The sequence below is a fragment of the Thermobia domestica genome, chromosome 9 (genome assembly GCF_964235325.1).
Source record: "Thermobia domestica chromosome 9, izTheDome1.hap1.1, whole genome shotgun sequence".
Lineage (NCBI taxonomy): Eukaryota > Metazoa > Arthropoda > Insecta > Zygentoma > Lepismatidae > Thermobia > Thermobia domestica.
In genome coordinates, this window is record NC_137462.1 from 39,312,774 (window position 1) to 39,333,651 (window position 20,878).

General features: G+C 37.5%; 1 protein-coding gene across 1 annotated transcript in view; it reads left to right on the forward strand.

Annotated features, from left to right (window-relative positions):
* The window catches only part of LOC145694593 (lysophospholipase D GDPD1-like), a 112,029-nt gene that overhangs the window by 13,779 nt on the left and 77,372 nt on the right, over positions 1–20,878 (forward strand). The window contains exons 2-3 of the mRNA XM_081770960.1: positions 5,752–5,794; positions 16,005–16,186. Of these exons, the coding sequence (XP_081627086.1) occupies positions 5,752–5,794; positions 16,005–16,186 (225 nt within the window). The remainder of the gene's footprint in view (positions 1–5,751; positions 5,795–16,004; positions 16,187–20,878) is intronic.

A 20,878-nucleotide genomic window follows, 5' to 3' on the forward strand; every position in this document is an offset into this window, starting at 1 on the left:
CGTGGAATGGACGTATACAGCTCCTGAATCGTGGTGTGTGGAATTTTCTACCATTGTTCCTCCAAAACATTCTCCAGTTCCTTAAGGGATGCTGGTGGAGAGTAATGAGACCGAACACGCCTTTCTAACTCAGACCACAATGGCTCAATGATGTTCAGATCTGGTGATTGTGGGACTCAGGGGAGGTATGATAGCTCCTGGTCATGCTCCTCAAACCATGATTTCACGTTTTTGCAGCGTGACAGGGTGCCAACTCATCTTGGTAGATGCCATCACCATCAGGGAACAATATTTGGGCCATGGGTAGAACCTGATCCCCAAAATGGCTTCATACGCCTTAGCATTCATCATTCCATGCAGGGTTATGATGGGACCTGCAGAAAACCACGATATCACTGCCCATACTGTAACAGAACCACTCCCATGCTTTACAGTTGGGAGGAGATAAGTCTGTATCATAGGCCTGCGACAGTATTCTCCATATGTAAACACGACCGGTTGTTGGAAACAAGGTGAAGGTCGATTCATCGGACTACATTACGTGTTTCCATTGCTCATGAGTCCACGCTTTGTGGTCCTTGCACCACTGGATACGCCTCTTTGCATTTACTGCTGTGACCTGGAGTTTGGCGATAGCGGCCCTGCGATGAATTTTCATGTTATAAAGTTCCTGTCGCACTGTTTTCGATGAAACTGGGTTCTGTAGGCCGGCATTGAGTTCAGACGTAATTTTCATTGCAGTGGTCTTCTTTTTAGCTGGTACAATCCGTTTTAATGCCCTCCGGTCCCTATCTGACAGGATTGTCTTTCGACCACTGTTGTGCTTTGTACGTCGTTGCCCATGAATTGTGTATGCCCTCGTGACATTGGACACAGTGCCTTTCGATACCTCCACAATGTTCGCCACTGTTCCCACTGAAGCTCCAACCAGACGGGCACCAATCTTCATGCCTCTTTGGAAGTCTGTCAGGTCGCCCATTTTACCGCACCATTTTCACACCACGGCACTCACAGGTGAACTGGTTACTGCTGACGGAAGAGTATGTGTCCACATGACACATTGAAAACAAAAAAACGTTCGGCAACCGCAACACGTGTTGTACAGTGGAGGGCCAAACTTACGTGTCTTGTATGAAGTGTTTTTAGACATTTTTGTCAACCCCCTGTATAGGGTGATTCAATAAGAACGTACCAGGACTTTATCGCAGCTAATACTGCATATAGAGCCTTCAAACAAAAAAATGCATTACAAAATCGTATGTGTAGAATGCAATAAAAATAGTAGAGAGACCAGTGGCGTCTCGTGAATACCTCCAACGGGGGGCAACTTCAAATTTTGAAATGGAAGGTGGTATAACTGTTGGAATCGTTCGAAAGGACATTAAATGTCATGCAACTTTTAGAGGACAAACTCTTTCCCATTTGGCCGCTAGAGGCGTTGTTGCAGACTTGTATCTGACTACCCGTAGCAGGCCTTTATATCAGCTAATAATGCACATAGGGCCGTCAAACGAACAATTGAACTACCAAATCGTATGTGTAGACGTCAATAAAAATAGTAGCGACACCAGTGGCGTATCGTGACTATCTCCAACGGGGGTCATCTGCGAAATTTGACACGAAGACAGGGGTTGGTTGTGCCTCCATTGAAACAAGCGCACAATGGGAGAAACGTCAAGAGGAAACACGTTGTCATATTTCTTCCTCCGTGGCAGCAACACGATCGCATTATGAGGTCAAAGTCAGATAATGCGATTGTTTCTGCATGCGGAACCAAAGAAGAGAGTAAATACTGGTCTGAAACGAACGGGACGTACAACGGAACGCGGAATCACACCGTGTAAGTGGCGACAACAATGGCGTCGGCAAAAGACCATGACGGGGGAGGGTACATACTGTAATAGTAAACAGAGGTAAATTTGCTGCTGTTGAATGAAGCTCTAAATAGGGAACCAATGACGTAGGCAATATTTGAAGAGAGTGGTTTCCGTATGGCTGCGACAGAAGCGCAGTGGATGGGGAGAACTATGATGAGGGACAATGTACGATGCTATAACAAAACGGAACAAGAAACTATTGGTTGCAACGAAGAAAGACGAACCAAATTTGCTGTTGCCAAAGCATGGAACAAAAAATGGGAACAGAAAGCTGAGGCGTTGCAATCAAGCCATTGGAGAAAGATGAGTAAAGAGCTAAAGAATCAGCTTCCTTCTGCAGAGTGTAGTCGACGCCCCTGGCTTTCACAAATGTCCAAAATGATTGTGAGCAACAGCTTCCAACTCGGCCATGTTGATGGTCCGGAATGCGGTTGTAATCCGGTCTTGCATGTTGCGAATTGTAGTTGGTCGGTTGACATGCACAAGATCCTTAATTGGACCCCAGAAAAATAGTCCATACAAGTAAGGTCGGGCGACCGCGGAGGAAACTGGTTTGGAACCTCTTCCGATCCAGCGTTGCAGAAATAGAACATTTAGCTCTTCCCTACACATGGCAGCATTATGGGCTGGACAGATATCTAATTAAAACCACAGCTTCTGACGTATATGGAGGTACATTTTCCAATAGCGGCTGTAGATGGTGTCGCAAGAAATCACGAAATATTGCACCTGTTAAATGACCAGAAAAAAACCATGGCCCAATGACCTGAGTGCCTACAATGCCACCCCACACATTAATGCGCCATCGGTGTTGCCGATTGACTTCTCTCATCCAGTGAGTATTCTCCGCTACCCATTAATGTACATTGTGGAGATTCACGTTGCCATCAGTGCAGAATGTCGCTTCATCAGTCCATAAAATGAAGTGAATGAAATTCGAATATTCTCTCACGCGATTGACCACCCAGTTGCTGAACAGAAGCCGTAAATTACAGTCCGCATCACTTAGTTCTTGATGCAGAGAGAGGTGGTACGGGTGAAAATGTGATTTCCACAGAATACGCAGGACACTACCTTGACTGATACCACGATCTCGTGCTATCTGCCGCGAAGATACATGAGGATTTACTGTAATAGCGGCAAGTACATCAATGGCAACGTCTTCATTTTCTACGACTCTTCTTCGGACACCATAGCGTCCACGCATGTTGCCTGTCTGTCGCAATCGTGCTGCTAATCTCCACAGCAGATTGTGGGAAATAGCTTGTCGCTGTGGATAGCGTTCAGCGTATAATCGAGCTGCAGCCCTATAATTTTCCCGGCATTCCCCTAAAATCATGAGCATTTGGAATGCCTCCAAATTTGGATCCCGCATGAATGTTATTTACTACCGACACTTCCTACTACAATCACTCAAACATCAACACAATCAAAGAGGTTTCACTGCTTGTGGAAGTTTCGTATTCGTCCCGTCACGAGCTTGTAATGCACAGGGGTAGTAGAACTCAATGCACGACACCTTGTTCAGTACACGGACCACTTTAATTCACTGCAGAGATTAATCACTCTTGGACTCTACACGCTTGTGTTACCTGTTTTGGCTACAGCATCGCTCCTTCTGCCCTCTGTCTGACATAGCAGCAATCGCCTTTTCGAGGCCGCATACACTATGTCTTGAGCAAGGTCATGTACGTGTTAGCTACTGGATCTACAAGAGTACTACCCCACAATCACTGGCAACGATAAATGAATGTGCTGTTCGAAACAATGACAAACAAGCCCACAGCACATGCTCCCGGATTTGGGATATATTTCATATTTTACGTACGCACACAAGATACATCGCGCGTCCACGTTATTGTGGGTCTGGGCTACCCTTGGCTTAGGCCCCGAGTTAATCCTGCAAAGGCATCGGCGGTTGTTTGCCAGGGCATGGTTTGCACGTACCCTCCCGGCATTCGCCTGGTGTGACAGGGGACACCCTCGCACCATCTGACTTTCACCTAGTAATGCGACCTTGTTGCTGCCAATGAAGAAGAAATATACCAACGTGTTTCCTCTCGACGTTTCTTCCATTGTGCGCTTGTTTCAATGGAGGCACGACCAACCCCTGTTTCCATGTCAAATTTTGCAGATGACCCCCGTTGGAGATATTCACGATACACCACTGTTGTCGCTACTATTTTTATTGACGTCTACACATACGATTTGGTAGTTCAATTGTTCGTTTGACGGCTCTATGTGCATTATTAGCTGATATAAAGGCCTGCTACGGGTAGTCAGATACAAGTCTGCAACAACGCCTCTAGCGGCCAAATGGGAAAGGATATGACGAAGTTTGTCCTCTAAAAGTTGCATGACATTTAATGTCCTTTCGAACGTTCCAACAGTTATACCACTTTCCATTTCAAATTTTGAAGTTGCCCCCCGTTGGAGGTATTCACGAGACGCCACTGGTCTCACTATTATTTTTATTGCATTCTATATATACGATTTGGTAATGCATTTTTTTGTTTGAAGGCTCTACATGCAGTATTAGCTGGGATATAGGCTGGTACGTTCTTATTGAATCACCCTATATATATATATATATATATATATATATATATATATATATATATATATATATATATATATGTGTGTGTGTGTGTGTGTGTGTGTTTGTTTGCTTGCTTGTATACCTTTCAAGTCCTCGTCTGGAGATACAAATTGCAGTCGTCGCGAATGAAGAAGCATAGAGTAGTCTAGATTTACCAATATCAAATAGTTATATCGGTTCTTGCCAGATGGCAGCTAAAGTCAATATTGATTGACACTTGCATCACTTATTAGTGCAGCAATCGATTCAACTGCTTCTTGTATTTGTAGAGTAATGCTAATGGCTTCAAGTTAGTCTGTGACGTTGCCACATTCTGAAATTTTTATTCTCCCTGGCGGTTGAAAGAGGCCCCGTAGGGCATACCATCATATAACATTTTCGCTTTATTTTGGCCTGTAGAATAGTGTTCTAGATATATATATGGGGTGTTCTAAAATTGGCGCCAACGGACTACAGAGCATTATTCTACAAGTCAAAAGAAACAAACAAATATATATATATTTGTATACTTTTTTTGAGTCCTCGTCTAGAGAGACAAATTGCACTATGTGGCAACGTCGCAAATAAAAAACCGTAGATTAGATCTACCAATCTATTAAATAGTTATATCCATTCTTTCCAGATGGCAGCTAAAGTCGATATTAATTGACAATCGCATTACATATTATCAATCGATTCAGCTGCTTTTTATATTCGTTGCCACATTGTGAAATTTTGATTCCCAATAACGGCTGAAGGAAGAGCTTCGGAGCGTATTTCGTCATATAACATCCTCGCTTGTAGAATAGTGGTCTGTGGTCCGTGGGCGCCATTTTAAGAACACCCTATATATATATATGCCAGTCAGATTTTGAATTGATATCTTTTCTATTATTTCAACATGACATAGTTCACGGATTTAGTACGTATGAAACAAGATTCAGTCTTATTGTTTCAGCAGTGATAATTTATTATTTAACATGTGATCAATCATTCATCGTACTGTCATTATATGACCAATTCATTTATCAATCAGTATATCATTTATCAGCCTATCATTCAATATGACACCTCTACATTGAATACTAGGTAATTTTCGTAGGAATTTGACGCATGAAACCAAAGTGACCGAAATATTGCAAAACTTTTGACTCGTCCTTATTATTCTGAAATACCGTGTCGAAAGTACTAACTGTATTTGTATCCTTATTGCATTCTATTTGCAATTCAAAGTATGTGATCCTATAACAATGATATTATCCGTACATGTTGTTGACTCAAATGTTGCTTTTGTAGGTGCTGGCGAAAGCTATGAAAACACGATATCAACATTCCAGAGGTAAGTTCAGCTGATAACGTTGCTTTGTCTTCTGTGTGTGTGTATTTTCAGTTTATTAAAGATAGAAAATGTAGGTCAGAGTAAAATAAGTACAAAATCAGACTAATACTAAAAAAGTATAAAATATCAACAGAATTTATAATACAACACTTTCATAGAATTTTCCTCAAGAAACAAAAGAAGTATATGAGCGTCTTATATGATAGATAGATATATGATTGAACACAGCTTCATAATCGGGAACTTCTGGATTCGAATCTCGGTGCTAGCCATCCAGATGGGTTTCTATGAGGTTTCTTCAGTCAAAAATTATCGAGGAAAATGCTGAGGTGGTCCTTGGACAACTTTCTTCCAAATTCCGTTTTATTGTTAACGTTTCCTGGGTGTCCCAGTCAGTCAGTCATAACACGCAAACCAAGCCTTCCCCGCTTGTCTGGTAGATAGCATGCATGCCTTTAGTGCGTAGAGTCCTGGATTCGATTCCCAGTGGAAGGGTATTGGAATTTTAACGCATAACAGTGTTCCTGATGCCACCTAAAACTGTTGGTTCTCGTCTCATATATCCTTGGTGATGAAAAGCGACGCTAAACTTACACAAACAACAATACCCAAACTAAATGAGAGAGCATCTCAATACCTTACAAGTGCAACACAATTCATAATTTTGATTTGTATGCATCTAATTTGGATGGGTATTTGGTTTCGTTACTGATTAACTAAGTAAGCAGAAATGAGAACATCAAAGAATACGAAGAGCAAATCGCTAATTACTATGCGCAGCACCCTTTGCCATCAATAAATCTATCGGTTGCCAGTGACATTGGCGAGTAATAAGTGTTTGGTTTATTGGTACATACCTAGTTAAGGGTGGACCAATCATCATGTGCACGATGTTGCTATATTGAGTTATAAGCACGAAATCGTTAATGGCATAATTTGTAATCGTATATAACGCGGTTCAATTAGTAAGCTTTGAAGCTCGAAGTATTTACTTAATATTTACAGGCGAGCGTTTAACGTGATTCCAATAAATGATGATGTGTGAAGGATTAACTCCATTATTTTTCATATGTTAAGAGTTAGGCTTAAATGCTTAGCACATTCTTACTTATGACAGCTGCTTATAATGTTTCCTAGCCTACTTAGTAAATGTATTAGTCTTCCTAGGTATCATAGGAATAAGAGAAACTATTACCGTGAATAGAGGTAGTGCTTGATATGGGTCTTAAAGAAGGCAAAGTAGAGTCTAAGCAATTGGTGAAAGCAGATAGTAGCGCTGAAGAAGAGGATGACATTACCTTTAAAAATCGAGAATACGGAAGAATATTTAAGTGTTCTACAGCAAGCTGCATTCAAAACTATGAACCTTAAGTGAAAGAATGCGAAGATAGAGAGAAAAGAGAGATCCATCCTCCCACCTGCTACAAGAAGAGGTTTATATACTGTAAAGAGTATGAAACGAGGAAAACATATGGAAAAGGAGTTACTTTAGATACTAAGGGTAGCTGTCGAAAAAATCCTGATGTTTTATACCAGTGACAAGAAAAATCTTTGAGTTTTACGTCCCACGCTTATGCCGATTAGGCTAAAGGAGACGGTGATGATGAGTAATGAATGAAATGGTGGAATGAAGGTAGTGGGAGGAAACGGGAGAACCCCGAGAAAACCCACGCACACAGTGTTTGTCCACCACAAAGTTCACGTGGCGGGGGCTGGGATCGAGCCCGGGACCCCAAGCACCAGAGGTGAACGCTCTACCACTGAGCCACCGCGGCCCCACCAGTGACAAGAAGTGTAGAAGTGTCGTGATCATAGGTATGACAAAGGACACAAGAAGACCTACGAAGTTGTATATTTATAAATCTTATCCCTGCAATTTATAAAGTATTTACGAAGGTATTGACGTTCAGAGTAGAAAAATAGACCTCTTCTACTCAGAGAACAGACTGGATTTAGCTGTGTTGACAGCACAATAGATCATATTCAGGTGTTGAGGGCGCTTATAGAAAGATCAAACAAGTATGAGTTCTCCATATGCTGCATTGATTATGTAAAAGAATGTTTTCGATTCGGTGAAGACCTCACCGGTTATTAATGTTCTTAAATCAAATGATGTCGAAGAAGCTTATGTAATAATCAATAAATAAGCCAATTCGAATGTCCAAGTGTTCAGCTATGCAAAGACTAAGAATATAGAAGGTGCTACAATAGAGTGATCCTATGTCCAATCATGTTACAAAAGTGGTTGACTATGTGTTTCAATCTCTTAACTGGAAGAATAAAGAGATAAATATACAGGAAACATCTGACCCGTCTTCGTTTCACCGATAGAATGGTTCTTTTCGCAAACAGCAGAGATCCACAAAATACAATAGAAGAGCAAGGAAGTCGAGTTCAAAATGAATGTGGAAGAGAAATATTAATATGAAGTTCAATAACTTCAGAAGGAAATAAAGGATTGAAATTGAGAACACGGGATTGTAAGTTGTGAAACTTTTATTTTATACAGAAAATATTCATGGATGGCAATATCAAAATAGATATTAACTAACTAACTCTATTGCAATATCAAAATATATATTAATTAACTAACTCTATGGCCTATGGAACCCAGAGGTTAAATGTCACATTCACAAAAGCTCTCCATTGACTTCTGTCCTTACCCAATTGGATCCAGTTTCTACTTTGTATTCCTATTTCTGCGAGATCCATGTTAATGTTGTCCTTCAATCTACGCGTAGGTCTTCCTAATGGTCGTTTTCCAATAACATATTAACAAACGTTTAAAACTAGACTGAAATGCATTCGGAAGGAACAGCTTCGTATTGAAAAGTAAAATACTAAATCGTCTAAAATGTAAAATGTTCATTGAAGGTATTCTGCCTGTTTCGATGTATGAATCGGATACATGGGCAGTAACGAAATCAGACATCCGCAGTCTTCAGAGTACAGACGAAACATGGCAAATGTATGCTATGATTCAACGGTAAAGATAACGAAAGAAACGCATGCATCAGAGATAACAAAAGTGACGAATATTATCTTCAGCCGAATTAGAGCTGCAATTCAGGATTTTACAAGAGTGGTAATATCAATAGCTCTCATCCTGTTACCCAAAGCTACAAAGAGGGATGTTTGTGGTTTGTGTGTATAACTGTGACTAGTGGCTTGCAGAAGTTTAGATATCAATTGTAAGCTAAATGAAATCGTCATGAATTTTATGCTACTACCTCGTACATGGATCGGCTGCTGCATATAAATTTCCGCCTGCAAGACAACAATGCCACTACCAGCGCTCACTTCCAATTCGCAATGTTTTAGCCATCGTTGGTGCTCCAGTTCCTATTGGTTCATAGAAAGGCATCACTCAATATCAAAGGAAGTTACTGATGCAATTGAACGTATTTTTATTTTCATTGAATTGCTAATTTCAGTTCTAAGTAGAGTGCGCAGATTTGGTATGCTTTGGAATCTCACAGTTTTCACTGTAATATGTTTTGAAACTTGCACATATATTTTGGAAGCTTTAATATGTTTGAAAGCTGTGTGTGTTACATTTATGCAGGATTAAAATGTCATGTCAAATAAGACCAGATTTTGATTTCATGAGACTAATATATGAAGACATGGTAATGGAAACTGGTTTAATGTATTGCAAAATTTTTTGAGTTGTTTATAAATCCTGTTCAACTCAAAAGTAGAAGTTCTCCCTTTTAGGGCGTGTAGTACTGTATGATACGATCAACAGTCACAAAATCAAAATTTTGTGGACTGGCATTTTTGAAAAACAAATTATTTTTTACTTTTCAAGTAAAATTTCAGAAGGCTACATTACGAGAACTTGCGCACATATTTCCAAACGGAGGATATTTGTATCGGTAAATTATTATCTTTAAAGTAAAACAAATTGCATCAAAACATCTTGAACTGTTCCAGAGGTAGAGCATTTTAATATTGCTGAAATTCGCACGTGAGAAATCACGCCATATTTAGTGGCCTGTATCTTGGGCTAGGATTTTTTTTTAACAAGACTCTTTCTCTCTCTCTCTCTCTCTCTATATATATATATATATATATATATATATATATATATATATATTACTTTGTCCTGAATTATAACATCTGTTAAATTCTATAATATGTAAGACTATCAAGATAAGAAATTTTCTTTGCCTGCTTTAATTGATCTTATCAATGTGAGAAAAAGAAACTTGACATCTCTGTTCTCTATAACCCAGAAGATAATTCTTTACGGAGAACTAGATATGGTATCCCGGTTCTGGTGGATCTAGCTTCCCAACAACAGCAGCATTTCCAGTACAGTGACCGCGACCATGTATAGTGTCGTCCAACATAGCCATATATAATTGTCACCTATGTCAGTTCGTGTTGTATCAAGCGTCTTTTTATATAGAAGCTTCAAATAGTTCTTACGCAAAGTAGACTCGTCCAGAACTCTGTGATCAGTGTAATCTTCGAGAAATTTCTTGAAATTCTCGTTCTTTAGTACACTCCAAGGCACATTTGCTGATACAAATGCTTCACTTAGCCTCATGTTGAAAATATCTACCGCAGTACTCGTTAGATGAAATAGACGGCTGATTTGGCAATTTTTGAGTGATAGATTCCATATGTTGTTCAAAATGTGATTTTTTTTGTCACAGTCCAATTGTTTATGACAGACTTGACAGAAAATAAGCTTACCATCTGTTGAGTCATTGAAAGAAGTTCTCAATAAATAAATAAAAATTGGAATCTTAGGATTCGATTGCCAAGGTAAATTACTTTTTGCAGCTCTCACTTTAGGTATCTTACAAGTTTTCACTGCAGTTCCAAATTGTTCCTTGATCAGAACTAAAATTCGAAATATGGCTTAAGACTAAATAAAAAATTAAACATTATTGTGTTTATTGGCACAAAAAGAAGTTTTATTCCCGTGTAAAGTTTGACTTTACTATTTGTTTCCATCGGCATTCAATAAGCGGCATTACTGGATTTTTATGAAGAGCCTCACAGGCTCTTTCTCCTACACTCTTTCGCCTGAAACAGAAAATGAGCTGCTTAAGAGCTGTTTCTGGACGAACTTTTGCATATACCGAAGAGAGGTCTAGATATAATGTGTGCAATAGTTTTAAGCATTTTTTAAAATTATTATTATACTTCAGAAGTAGTTTCGGCATAAGACTGACGGCCTGATTGCACTAAAGAACACGTTAATATTGATTCAGTGGATACAGAAATGCCCAACCGCTTGACTTCTTAAAAAATAAAAAGAAACCGAACTTGATATCCAAATAAATTTAGTTTTTATAGTTTCTTTTTAACATATATTTTCGAGTATTTATATTTTTTTATATATAAGTTCAAGAAATTTATTTGAAAATATATTACAGTTGGGAGGATAATTGATTATGCAACCTCCTTTAGTTTCTCATGTCAATTTAGGCATCTTTAAGACCAATTGACTTATCACATTTGAGTCAAAAACGACTAAAACGAAAATATATGTTGGAATCTTGATGTTACCAAGTAAGAAACAAAATGGAATAATAACATCGGTCATAAACTTGACGGGCTTAGTAACATATAACTTTAAAAAGGAATTAGGATATAGGGCGAATTTAATGTGTCGTTCGCACGGAAGGGCGATTTTGGAATTGATGAATGTACGAAATTCCAGTGAATTTGATTTCTAGTCAGCGCCTTTGTGAAGTTAAAAAGGCAGTTTTAAATATGTTTAGTATCATGTCTTTTAATTAGTGAGACAAAGTATTTCGGCTAGTACAAAATAAAGGAAAAATGTTATAATAAACATAGGTCGGAAAACTCCTTTCAAAGCTATAAGCTGCAAAGAATTTGAAAAATCAGTCTTTGAAAGGGTCAGTTTGAAAAGTACGGGACTTACGTCAAACGATTTCGTCAGTTATTCAGGAATTAGTACAAGTTCTACTTCATATCCCTATCCTTCTGAACTGTGCTGTATTTAAGCGTTGGGTTTTCGCAGAGTAAATGGAGCACTTTTTCAGATACTTGGTCTTATTTCCTAAAATGCGTTGTCTATGAGTACGGAAAGATTCACAAATATAAATGTTTTGATTTCCGAAACTTCACAAATCGTGCTGCAAACTTTTGGCAACTTATAGCTCTGAAAAAAAGATATCTTTTATTCCTTGTTTGGTAGAACTTTTTTCTTTTTTCCAGCTTCTTCGTCCCTTCCCCATCTGATGAAGTGTTTAAGGAAACTTCTCCAGTGTATTTTAATTGTACATGATTTAATTTTTATTTTATTTTTTATTATTATTTATTTTCTGCTAGTTAACTCATTTTCTATTTTTGGATAATATATAATATAGGGTGATTGACGCACTCCTATCTTAAAATGCATATCCGTTCACTTATTAAACGATTTTAGTGATACTCGTGCTACATGGCTCAATCATAGTCTTGCAACATTTCCACAACCCAAACAGCAGGTGCATGAGTACGCCGTGATTGTCCGTAAGTAGAAGGTCAAACTATTCCAAGAGGTAGTGTGACGGCGGACTATTTAATGCAGATGCGCTACTCCGTCAGTACTTTCAATCAGTTTTTTAGTGGGAGTGACGATGAACACTCAACGTCTATATGTGAACCGTTACTGTATGACTGGGGCATAACGCTGCAGCAATAACCCAAAACGTTTGTCGTGCAATAGGAGGTGCAGTAAACCACACCAGAACAACTCAGTGATCCCAGAAATTTTGTTCAGGTTATAAGAATGAAGATCAGGCAAGATCCGTCCGCCTCAAGGTAACAAAATCTGAGGTCATATGTCACGCCATTGAGGAAAATCTATCCACCTGCATACGATGATTGTGAAACTAACTTTGCATGTTCCAATCCACTGTAGTGTGTCACCTTCCTAACTCGGAAAATCCATCCGGAAGTACATTGTTCACATGAGTTGACCTCAGCTCAGGACCAGATGAGAGTGGATATGTGCCAATAACTGTTGCAAAATCGGCGTGATGTACGTTTCCTGAAACTGATTGTCACATACAACGAAAAGTGGGTGTTTTTCCGAAATTCGAATGTGCAATAACAATGACTGAGCAAGAATTAACTTCAAGAATCAATTGGTCCTCAAACAGGGCCGTTTCAAGCAGTAAGTCATGTTTCAGTATGGTGGAACTATCAGCGAGTAATTTTCTTCAAGTTTGTCTTTACCGATTATATTATCAATGTCAACTGTTATTCCGAGCAGTTGAAGCGGATGTATCCTCCACTTCATCAAGAATATCTTGCATTGGTGAAACAAAAGCGCGCCCTGCTGCAACAGAATAACCCAAAACCACACTCAGTTCGAAAAACGCAACAGGAACTTGAAGGCCTCGAACTGATGCCGCACTCGGCATATTGTCTTGACATTGCTCCTTTAGATTGTCACCCGTTTCGGTCTGAAATCAAGGCTTCACCAGCCAGCAGAAGATGGAAACACCAGTGACTGTTTTTAACTCTAAGGACAAGACATGTTTTTAACATGGAATCGAAGAACTGGCAGGAAAGTGGCCACGGACAGTCCAACACAAGGGGCTGTGCTTTGAATGTTAACCTGCTTTCATTGTACTGTAATAAATACAGGTGTGTTGTGTACCACAATATTGCAAAACTTACGACTGATCCTTCTATTTTAAGCACTATCTGTTGTTTGTTTTTTATTATTATTATTATTTGTATTTATATATAATACTTTTTAATAGGGGAGATAGGAGAATAGAGAGAAATGCAGAGATTTTATTAAACGCTTGCAGGGACATCGGTTTAGAAGTAAATGCAGAGAAAACTAAATACATGGAAGTGCGTCGGGATCGTAATACAGCAAATTATGGATGCGTTAAAATATTAAATAATACTTTTGATGAAGTGGATAGTTTCAAATATCTAGGATCAATATTAACATACGAAAATCATATTGACGAAGAAATTAAATGTCGATACAAAACGATAATCATGCCTGTTGTTCTGTATGGTTGCGAAACATGGTCGCTTACTCTGAGGGAAGAACATAGACTGAAAGTATTTGAGAACAAGATCGTGAGACGAATATTCGGACCCAAGAGGAACGGGAATGGGGAATGGCGGAAACTTCATAACGAGGAACTACATAATTTATATGTTTTACCCAATATTGTTAGGGTCGTCAAGTCTAGGAGGCTTAGATGGGCAGGTCATGTAGCTAGAATGGAAGAAAGTAGAAATGTTTTCAAAGTCTTGACTGGAAGACCAATTGAAAAACGACCATTAGGAAGACCTAGGGGCAGATGGGAGGACAATATTAAGATGGATCTCGCAGAGATTGGAATACAAAGTAGAAACTGGATACAGTTAGCTAAGGATCAGCTAAAAAGTCAGTGGAGAGCTTTTGTGAACGCAGCATTGAACCTCCGGGTTTCATAGGCCATAGAGTTAGTTAGTTAGTTATAATACTTTTTAAACTCTTGTTATAGCTTCAAGACATATTTCTGTAAATGAATAGATGAATTGTCTATTGCTGACTGGGAGAAGTTTTCTTGAATAAGTTTGAGCACTTTGAAGATTGTTTCTTTCAATTCATTTAATATTTTCAGGTTATGGATAACATTTTATTTCCGCAGAAACAATAGGTTTCATGTTTAGTTTAGCACTACTCTTATATTCTCACACAGATTCAAGAATCATAACAGACTGCTCTTTTGACTGTTTATCATAACTAACATAGGGATCATGCTTTTATTGCAGACAAAAGAATACTTAAGTAATGTCGAGAAATTGTATGTAAAATCACATAGCCTTATTGAAATTGGTTAAGAAGTTAAAAAGTTCGTTCAACTATTTATAAAAATAGATCTTCACGTACGGTGTTTATCAACTGAATTTAAGAACTATGTCAACTGAGAATCGAACCCTTGATTGTCGGTTCTCGGTCTATCTAAGGCTAGTTTTAGACGGAAGCATTTCTCGTAGCAAAAATCTTATCATCGATATCCTACCGTGTAAAGTAGCAAATGCTATAGCATTTCCCATGCCATGGCATATTCTATGACATTTTTTGTCGATAGAACCTGCTCTATTTCGTAGCATTTTCTCCAGCATTTCTGGTCCGATTGCAGCGCCGTGGTGTGTTAAAAAGAAGCGAAAGATTTTGTGCCAAATATCCATGCTCTTTGTTTTGTGTGGGAAATTGAATTGTAGTAAAGAAAAATGAGTTGGAGTAGTAATGCTCTTTGCCCACATACTTCTTTGTGATTTTCGTTTTTTAATATGACCGTCGAGAACTGTTGTTACAATTACTATAGCTTTAGCTACCTCACGCTTAATTTCGAAGTCGTAATTGTGCTCTTCTCCAGTGATTTGTTTGCTACGTCACGACAGATGCTTATCAAAATGCTACCGTTTAAAAGCACCATATACTTTTGATGCCATAGAATATTATATAAAATTTTTGGCAGCACATCTGCTACAAGAAATGCTACGATAAATGCTTCCGTCTAAAACTAGCCTGAGTCTTAAAACTGATTTCTCACAGAACGTTGCAAGAGATAGAAGCAAAATGAATTGAAAAGAACATACCATACATATATAACCATGCATACCACTTACCATACAATGGACATTTTCTACGTGCTTTTAAGATATTGTACATTCAATCCTCAGTTTGACATGATTTAGTCAGTTTCGCTTGTTCTCCCATGTACGTTTCCTGTCCAATTTCTGTGAAGCTTCCTCTTGAAGGAATTCATGACGATTCTTCTCATTTTTGGTTGCCTATTTCTCCATATGTTAAATTTCCTAGTGATTTTTCATAATAGCCCACATAATCATTAATTTTATCTGTAAAGAAACATATTGGCTATACCCCGTTCCCTCTGAGAATGAAATATTCTTGCTGGTACGAAGAAAGTATTAAAAAGATAGGAAAATGATTTTTGTAATATAATAAATCTGATTCTATTATACTTAGCATTGTTATGATTATATTGTACATTGTGCATTATGAAAAGTATTATTAGTATTGGGATTCTTAGACTTAGATACTTAAAAGGGAAAATAAGAATATTTTTTAAAGTTTGTAATAAACTATAAGGTACAAGGTACAAATTATACATGAAATTTTCTTTTATTTATGTATTTTTAAATAAGTGCAATGAAGTATTTAATTTCCTGTTGCATACAATTCTTTGAATGTTTACAGAGCAGTGGATATAGGGACAGATATGCTAGAAATGGACTGCCATTTAACAGCAGATGGTCATGTGGTTGTCTCACATGACAACAATCTTCTTCGGAGCACAGGTGTTAACAAGAATATATCGGAAATGAATTACAACGATCTTCCACTTCTGAAGACAGAACTGCCCATTGACTTTGACCCAGGTATGTTAAGTTTATCAATGAATCCTAAATACGTATGTTGAGAGTATTTTCGTGGAGATGACTATGATGTAAGAAATAATGAATAGTGGTCCAACAATGTTTAAGTTCAGCTCTGAGTGTGAAACCAATAAGATACTTTTCATACCTTAGGAATAAAATAATTTAATACTAAAGACAGAAACCAAGAGAGTTGTTTCTTACACCATAGCAGCCAATCATTATTAAATTAAGTAATAAAGCAATTAAATTACTTTATATATATATATATATATATATATATATATATATATATATATATCTTAATGCTTCATTTTTTTTCTAATTTAGAATGCCAATTGTCCATTTAAAAACTCTGAAGTACGTATGAAATGACTAGTGCTTTTATTATTTAATTAATTAATTTAACATTTCATGATTATATTACGTAAAGTTATTGGAAATGGTGATAAATATTGATTTTAGTTGTCAATTATATTTTAACGGGTGTGGGGGATGTAATTGTCATTTGAAATCGATCCCAGAACCACGTGGAAATTCACATACACAGATATGGAGTATACACTTGGCTTTTTAGGTGTTCTTCAGAATATATATATATACAGGGCTGGATTTAAGGGGTGCACCGAAGCACGTGCACCCCCCCCCCCCCCCGCCTCCGTTCTGAATATACACTAGAGAAACTGGCAGTGGAAATAGCAATACTTTCCTAAAATTTCATATGTTTCCGTTTCGGGCTTGAAAGAAAGCGGTTTTGCTAAACACAATAGTTTAAGTCAGTTCCTCATACACATCACAGATGCATAAAGGCATTTTAAAAAAAAATAAATTAGATCCAAATGTATTGATAGTTATTGGTGCACCCCCTCTCGGAAAATCTTGGATCCGGTCCTGTATATAATAGGAATCCGGTCCTGTATATAATCCCTAATATATATAGGGATGAAAAACACACTCGTCTGCTCGCCAGTGGCGAGTACATTTTTACATTTGGCGAATAAAGACACTGTGACCGCAAAATTTTCTGGCAAGCAAGATTTTTCAAGTCATGTATATATATATATATATATATATATATAATATTGGTGTGTGTGTGTGTGTGTGTGGAGAATAACTGACAGATAATCATCAATATGGATAATGGGAATTTGTTGATATGTACTTAATATTTAATTGAGAGAATACTTGTATTCGATTGGTTAAAATATAACACTGGTGTGTCATGAATTAGGAATATTAATTCGGTTTGTATACGCCGATAAAATCCATTTATATCTTTTGGTCCACCACTTAATCCATAAATTGAAATTTTATTCGCAACTGGTAACCTAGTGATAAGTTCACTACCAAAGGCAAAATACGTATTATATACAGCTATCAATCTTAATGAAAAAGAACAAAGAAAATAGAAACAAAACTTGATTTCCGAGAATTCTTTGCGCGTTAGTAACTTGGCCAGGATAGCTATCTCACAGAAAGATGAACGAATTATTAGTCAAATTACTAGGAAAAGTATACCTTATTATTTCTTTTCTTTTGCTGTGAATAGAAACAGATAAAAGATTACTGCAGAACGTGTTTTTCCAATATTACCCGACGGTCCTCTGCGCTGCCTTATTATCATTTAAACAATGCTGATTTTATCTTCATTTTCATCCATTGTAACAGAAGACTACACGAGCGAAAAACAATTAAAATATGTCGATATAATGCAATTTGCGTAGAAGGCGGAAATATTTCAGGCGTATAGAAACAAAACCTGCTAAATCAATTTTTCGATTTTGTCAGTGAACGAAGAAAAAGTGACACCCTTATGTTTCAGAATTCTTGAACAGTTGTGTTTCTTTAGTGGTAGATTTCACTTATCTTCATTAACTAGTGACCACTAAACAAACAAAAACAAACAATAGAAGTTTAACAATTCTGAAACATAAGGGAGTCGCTTTGGTTTCGTCTCCTGATAAAATTGAAAAATGGATTTAGCAGCTTTTGCTTCTATACTCCTGATTTGTAAAGACTGTCCATCATATTGTAGTCAAACGGGTTGCCAATATTACTACTTGAATTAGAACACGTCCTAATAGTTGTGCCATGTTTCGTATACAACTTTTATTTTGTGTCTTGTTTAGATGTATAGGATTGCAATTGAGATTTTATACTTACGAAAGACACACGCTTTGTTCCTTCTTTCTTCTAGATGATCATAACAAGACCACGCTGATTTTTTTGCTAAGTTTCTGGGGCATGTAGCCATACGAACAATAGTTCATCAAGAGATGTATAATACTATTATAAAGCAGTGGTTCCGAGTGTTGTTTATCTGGCGCCCCTCTCCCCTTTGTGAACCCTGCATGCTTCACTCCCTTCCCACCCCATTTTGCCACTCGTTGGTCCGACTCATTTTATGATTTCAGTTACAGCATTGAATTCTCGAATTTTCAATAATAAAAATAATAATAATAAGTAATATCCCCAGTTTATATTTCTGTCAAGATTTCTGCATACCATTTTAGTGCAGTATAATTTTTTACCAGTTTAATTCTTATTTGGTAGTTATTTTGTGTTTGTATAGTATGTAATTTAACTCCTCGTTGTAACAAAATTCATAATATTTGTAATTACGAATGTAGTTTATTTCTGATAGTAGCTTGCGACCCCGTTGTTCGCTCTTTACACCTCCCGAGTTGAGAAACACTGCTAAAAAAAAAAAAAAAAAAAAAAAAAAAAAAAAAAAAAAAAAGTAAAAGAGAGACACTATAATGAGAGAGAAAATAACAAAGTAGAGATTGCCTAATAATTCTGCAATCAAATGCACTTATTGAAATAATAAAAGCATTGCATGTAAGCGTGTGCATAGATGTATATCCTGGTGGAGCCATTTCGATTGTATAGGTATGCATACTGTTCTTAAGTTGAGATGTTTGCTGGCTTTGGTGTTGTGAGGATTGGAGTTAAAAAAAATCAACGCATCTTATGGGTTAATGCATATGTTTTTATACCGTCACTGCTGTTGTATTTTCTTTGTGTTATTGAGTGAAGGCGTAATGCGAGGCGAGACATGAATAGTTTGGTATTCTGCATTACTTGACACGATTATCAGAATATAAGAACTGCGAAGTCAATAGACTATAGGCGTTAACAAGACTTATTTATCGCTCTTTTTTTTTCTATTATCGTTATACTAGCTGACCATGTTAAACTAGTCCATTGCCTCTTGTCAAAGCTATTCACAATTATTTAACCCTCTGAAAAAGCTTTTCTTTAAGTATCCATAGCAAATATATATATATATATATTATTGAAGGACTATTTTACCATGTCAAAACACAAGTCTGTTTTTCAACATTTAAACATTTATTTATCTTTATTCAAGAAACAACTACTGTGTGCTAACATACATCTAACATATTACTTATTCAGAGCTGTTTGCTCACTCAGTTTCTTCCAGAGCATCTGATCGCTCTGAAGTATTACACATACAATTGTAGACTGAATATAAAATCTGTGCTAAGTGCCAAAAATGGAAAAAGTTCGGTTTAATGCAAAAATGTGTCCTATGTGCCTAACACTACTCAGTAAAAAAACTGACTTTCTAGTATTCACTCTGGAAGTAGTTCAAATAATCCCCTGGCGGGAGCTCATGTGGTTCGGATTCCACGTTAATCAGTAGGTCCACGTCTCATATAGCCTCGCTGCTGAACGGGACGTAAAACTCAAAATCCATCCATCCATCAAATAATCCCCAGAAGAATGCGCGTGGCCTATGTGCCTAACACTACTCAGTAAAAAAACTGACTTTCTAGTATTCACTCTGGAAGTAGTTCAAATAATCCCCAGAAGAATGCGCGTGGCCTATGTGCCTAACACTACTCAGTAAAAAAACTGACTTTCTAGTATTCACTCTGGAAGTAGTTCAAATAATCCCCAGAAGAATGCGCGTGGCCTATGTGCCTAACACTACTCAGTAAAACAACTGACTTTCTAGTATTCACTCTGGAAGTAGTTCAAATAATCCCCAGAAGAATGCGCGTGGCCTATGTGCCTAACACTACTCAGTAAAAAAAGTGACTTTCTAGTATTCACTCTGGAAGTAGTTCAAATAATCCCCAGAAGAATGCGCGTGGCCTATGTGCCTAACACTACTCAGTAAAAAAAGTGACTTTCTAGTATTCACTCTGGAAGTAGTTCAAATAATCCCCAGAAGAATGCGCGTGGCCTATGTGCCTAACACTACTCAGTAAAAAAAGTGACTTTCTAGTATTCACTCTGGAAGTAGTTCAAATAATCCCCAGAAGAATGCGCGTGTCCTATGTGCCTAACACTACTCAGTAAAAAAACTGACTTTCTAGTATTCACTCTGGAAGTAGTTCAAATAATCCGCAGAAGAATGCGCGTGTCCTATGTGCCTAACACTACTCAGTAAAAAAAGTGACTTTCTAGTATTCACTCTGGAAGTAGTTCAAATAATCCCCAGAAGAATGCGCGTGTCCTATGTGCCTAACACTACTCAGTAAAAAAACTGACTTTCTAGTATTCACTCTGGAAGTAGTTCAAATAATCCCCAGAAGAATGCGCGTGTCCTATGTGCCTAACACTACTCAGTAAAAAAAACTGACTTTCTAGTATTCACTCTGGAAGTAGTTCAAATAATCCCCAGGAGAATGCGCGTGGCCTATGTGCCTAACACTACTCAGT